This window comes from Neovison vison, chromosome 8 (genome assembly GCF_020171115.1).
Source record: "Neovison vison isolate M4711 chromosome 8, ASM_NN_V1, whole genome shotgun sequence".
Classification (NCBI taxonomy): Eukaryota; Metazoa; Chordata; class Mammalia; order Carnivora; family Mustelidae; genus Neogale; species Neogale vison.
In genome coordinates, this window is record NC_058098.1 from 127,892,403 (window position 1) to 127,897,709 (window position 5,307).

A 5,307-nucleotide genomic window follows, 5' to 3' on the forward strand; every position below is an offset into this window, starting at 1 on the left:
GTATCCAAGGAAAGCAAACTGAACTTGTACATAAACAAAATTGTGGTTTTTTACTTTATTTCTACCATGGATTCAATATGTATTATCATAAATAATCAAATACATCACAAAAATGAAACTAGAAAACTATTCTTTGGATTTAAAAGTATGCATACATTCAATCAATCAAAAAGTATTGACTAAGCTCTTACAATATACGTGGTCTAATACAAGGACTAGTATTATGAGAAATTGGGAACATGAGCTTCATGTGTAATAAGGAGTTAAGAACAGAAAGAACTGAAATTAGGAAAATGAAAAGTAAGATATGTATTTCAAGTTTTCTGTAATTCCTGGGCTAGGGTCAATATCATCCCCTATGAAGAGGATCCTCTTGTCCTTGATGATGGAGGCATCACCCAGAGCCTTGGCATGGAAGCAAAGAAGAGCCAGTCCTCTATCCCCCAACCACAAACCCACAGGCATGAGGGACACGTACCTTGGCTCTCTCTGTAAATGGAGCCCACACAGTTTAGATTTTTACACATGGATCACTGACCTTTCACTGCCTTTAAAATTACCCATGGAATATGTAAGAAGTTAAAATAAAACTCCCTCCCCGACATCCACCTCAAACCACTACACAGACACACAGAATTAAACCCTGATGAGCAATTTGCAGAGGCACTTCCTTTTCTATAGTTCCTCCCAGGTATATTCCTTCCTGTATGGTATAGTTGATAGACGGTCATAATAATTTGTTCATTTGTTTGTTTTGCATCTAATCACACACACACAAAAAAAGTGCGGTCTATTTCTATCTACTTTGAAACTTGGCCTGTCCTGTGATTCCCTGTAACCAATAAGAAACAGAAGTGCCTCCATTAATTTCTGAGGCTAGGCTTTAAACTAATCTTCAACTCCCACATTATCTAAGTTAGAATTCTACTGGAAGCCCAGCCATCATGCTGTGCGGAGCTCAATCCATGCAGAGAGGCCACAGGAGAGGAGGAGACTCAAGATGCTCTGGGTGACAGCCCAGGTGAGCTTGACCTGATGCTGCACCAACTGTTAGCCATAGGAGTTAGTCATCCTGGACATTACAGTCATACAAAAAAAAAAAAAAAAAAAACCCAACTCATTGTGCCTTCAGAAGAAGCCCCACCCAATAGCAGATCCATCAGAAGAACTGCCTCGCTAAGACCAGCCAAACATAATTATGAGAGATTATAAATGGTCATTCTTTGGGGTCATTAGGTTTGGGACGTGGGTTATGTTGCAATAAATCACTGAAATAATCCTATCTCCATTAAGCTTTTTAGTCCCAGTTGGAACCCATACTATCCTCAGTATTGTGGAAAAACACTCCCAAGTAACTGGCACAAATTAAAAGCCATATAAATATTAGCTGAGTGTGTGTGTGTATACAATCCACATCTCTGTACACTACAAGGAAGTTGCTTTAGAAAATTAATGGGGCGGGGCCCCTGGATGGCTCAGTGGGGTAAGCCTCTGCCTTCGGCTGTGGTTGTGATCCCAGGGTGCTGGGATCGAGCCCCGCATCAGGCTCTCTTCTCAGCGCAGAGCCTGCTTCCTCCTCTCTCTCTTTGCCTGCCTCTCTGCGTACTTGTGATGTCAAATAAATAAATAAAATCTTTAAAAAAAAAAGGAAAAGTAACAGGGGAGCGGACACCCAGGGCTCCAAGATGGTGTCAGTCATACCAGTGAAGGAGAAGAAGCTCATGGATGTCATGGATGTGAAACTAGGAGAGCTGCCCAGCTGGATACTGATGCAGGATTTCACTCCTAAAGGCACTTTTGGCGCATTTCAAGGAAGTTACTACCGGTATTACAACAAGTATGTCAAGGTGAAGAAAGGGGGCATCGCTGGGATTTCTATGGTGCTGGCAGCTTATGTGGTTTTCAACTACTTTCCTTATTACAAGGAACTCAAGCATGAACAGATACGCAAGTAGCACTGAAGAGGGCCCAGTGTGGAGACACACGTGGCATTCCTGACCATGACCTTTGCTTGGCACCCTTGAATCCTTTCGTACCGTAGTTCAGAGTTAACAACCAATAAAAGATGACTGTTTAAAAAAAAAAAAAAAAAAAAAAAAGGAGGGCGCCTGGGTGGCTCAGTGGGTTAAGCCGCTGCCTTCGGCTCAGGTCATGATCTCAGGGTCCTGGGATCGAGTCCCGCATCGGGCTCTCTGCTCGGCAGGGAGCCTGCTTCCTCCTCTCTCTCTCTCTGCCTGCCTCTCTGCCTACTTGTAATCTCTCTCTGTCAAATAAATAAATAAAATCTTTAAAAAAAAAAAAAAAAAAAAAGAGAGAAAAGTAACAGATAATCACATGTCCTTAGTATTTTTAGATTACTCAGGGGATATCATAATTCTTTCCTGGCCACTGCAGTATTTAGAAGAACTGTAAAAAGGCAATATTACTGCATACATTTTTATATATTCCTGCTGCTTACAATCCTCACTCCATTCCATCACCCCTCTCTAGGCTCCACACCAATACACGCTGCTGAGTTCCCTGTGGGGTTCCCACTTTCAGGTTTAGGATAGAATGTTTACTTTCCTGAAACTAGGTTGTCTCTATGACCTAAACTCTAAAATTTAAATAAGAAAGACTCTGATAAGGAGGCTGCACTGTCAAAGGACTGCAGAGAACATTTCAGAGTCTTGTTCAATGCTTAGATCATTCCAATGATAATCATAGATTAGGATCTTTCATTCACGCAATTTTTTTCTTTTCTATTTTAATAGGTCTCAGTTCTTTCTAATACATGTTGAAACCACAGGCATCTTCCTTTATAGTTTCACTACCCCAGAAATACTGAAGACCCCGAGTAGGGGGTCTTTTAATGAACTGTTTGAACAAAACAGCTCACATTTGGACAGTTTCTTATAATTTTGAAAGTACTTTTTAAACACTGTCTCCTTTGTTTCAGTCTCTTTATGAGTAAAATTCTTGCTTTGGGTCATTTAGGGTTTGCCTTCTAAGGAGGGTAATTGTATAAGGGCTATTGATCTAGCAGATGTTCGCCTGCTTCTCTCAGATGTTTCTCCAGTCCATTGTCTGTTCTCAGACATTCATAAAGGCAGGAAATATACAGATGTATTTTATTCTGGGACTTGTAGTAGCTAATCACATTCCAACAATCATTTTGAAAAAAGCAATGGCGTCATTGATGCTTTACAATTATGTAAATTCATGAGAGGGGAAGTACCGTCATCCCTTTCCTCTGCTGTGAAAGCAGAAGGGGATGGAGATTTGGGTGTCAAGTGGACCCAGGTGAGTGACCTGATTAGACAGCATTAACAAACTCCATAGCCTCTCTCTCTACTTGTGACACTGGAAGTGAAGATTCCACCTTTGGTGCCTCTTCCATTTTTGAGAAATACTACCATCATTATGGAATTAAATCACTTAGAATCCAAGTACCTCAGCTAACTATATAATGTGACTTTATACACTCCTTGTTCTCAACAGCAATCCCCTATAAGCTCTTCCATGGAGAATTTCTGACTATTTATACATCTTTTTTTTAAACCATAAAATACCACTTTCCACCCCACCCTCCAGAGATGATTATGGTGATTAAACAGAGAAGAAATAGAAGAATAAATCACGGAGCAAAGCCCTGGAGAGAAACATCATCACATCGTAGGGTATTTGCTCTAAGACAGAACCCAACTTCATATTCCAGCTCTGACACTAAGCACACTGTTTAAACCATCTAACTTCTCAATTTCTTCATTTTTAAAAATGGAATAGTAATGGTATTTAACTCATGGAGTTGTTATGAGATAACATATAATGTGCTTAGCATGTAAGTGTTCAACAAAATGTTATTACTATCTTATGTCTCACAAATACTGCTTAAGCAACTGGCCTGTGCCAACTCTGTGCCAGACAGTGACAAGGAGGTTAGGACACAGTGTGGCCATGCAGAGGCATAGATCTATTTAGTCTGTTTAAGGTCACATACATACTAGAAACATTAAGTTGCATGAGAAGTAAATAAGAGCACAAGGGAAGTATACATTGAATGGAAATGGAAGTGGTCAGAGAAGACTTCTTGGAGGAGGCAGACTCTGAAGAAAGGGCTTATTTTTACTAAGTAGTATAGGTAAGAGAAAAGAAATTCATGAAACAGAGATGGGTTAGTAGGATTTTGAGTAAAGATCTGGACATGCGCAATATATTTGGGAGAAATTGCACTTTTCAGCCTCTTATATTCTACCCACCCATAATATAAATGTGCTCCAGTGGATCACTGTACTCTCTTCCAAGTTCAATGCCCAAAAGAGTATAAGTAAACCCAAGTGGCCAATACACAAAGAAACCAATATTTTAAAAGTAATGGGACGCAAAACAATAGACTAGGAAAGCGTATAGTGAAGAAGTCATAGGCAAACATGGAGCTGTATACCACAGGAGGTAATAACCTGAATGTGGCATTTCCACCATCAGATGCGGGGTCAGACATGAATGAGAAAATTATCTTGTGGGCAACATGAACGAACACGACACCTGTACATCCTTACACTGGTGTTTGGACCCTGGTTTTGTTAATTCCTGTTCCCTTCATTGCCCCATCATACTTGGTGATTGCTTTTCCACTGAATTGTGGGAGAGAGAAATTAGAATGTAATTAATAATTAGATGATATCACATGTTTTGCAAATATGATACTAATCAGGGTGGTTATATTTGAAATAAGTTCTCATTCAAAAGCCAAGGTAGTTTGGGAACAGAATAAGTGTTATCCTTTCATTCCAAGAAGATTCTAACAGCCAACATTCCTAATGCCTTAGATGGATACATGCTGACTTCACCTAAGGCAGAGCAAAGATTTAGCAACCAAAAGCAAAGCAATCTTAGCCAAAGCATTAAGCACATGATGCAACAACAAAAAATGAAATGTTTTAAGACTAGGGAGAATAGAACTCTTTTGATGATGGAAGAATCTATTCAAATTTATTTTTTAAGTCATTTTGGCTTGATGGGGTTTATCGAGAGACTATGGATGAAAGTGGATTGGGTGTTGAGGGAAAGCAAGGGCTTCTTGCAGCCAACAGACTCAAGACACATTTTCCTCAATACTGTTTTGGACTTTATTCCCCCCATAAGCTTTCAAATTTCAATCACTGCCCCACTGAGTCTGGGGAGAAATTGATAAAGAAAATAATATAGCACACAATCACAAGTGAATTGAATTTGAGCACAATTGAGATGAACTACAGTGTTTAAAAATAGAATCATTTCAGAAATGGGCTTAAGGGAGAGCATTTTTCTCTTATATGTTGCTTAAAT

General features: G+C 39.6%; 1 protein-coding gene across 1 annotated transcript; it reads left to right on the forward strand.

The window, feature by feature from the left end:
• Positions 1–1,685: 1,685 nt before the first annotated feature.
• Positions 1,686–2,069, forward strand: LOC122915804 (ATP synthase subunit f, mitochondrial-like). The gene has a single exon (XM_044262548.1). The coding sequence runs from the start codon at positions 1,686–1,688 to the stop codon at positions 1,953–1,955; it is 270 nt and encodes an 89-aa protein (XP_044118483.1). The 3' UTR covers positions 1,956–2,069.
• Positions 2,070–5,307: the final 3,238 nt, after the last annotated feature.

Bases quoted from the DNA above. Each gene is read 5' to 3' on its own strand.
- LOC122915804 (XM_044262548.1), top strand. From the start codon at position 1,686: ATGGTGTCAGTCATACCAGTGAAGGAGAAGAAGCTCATGGATGTCATG.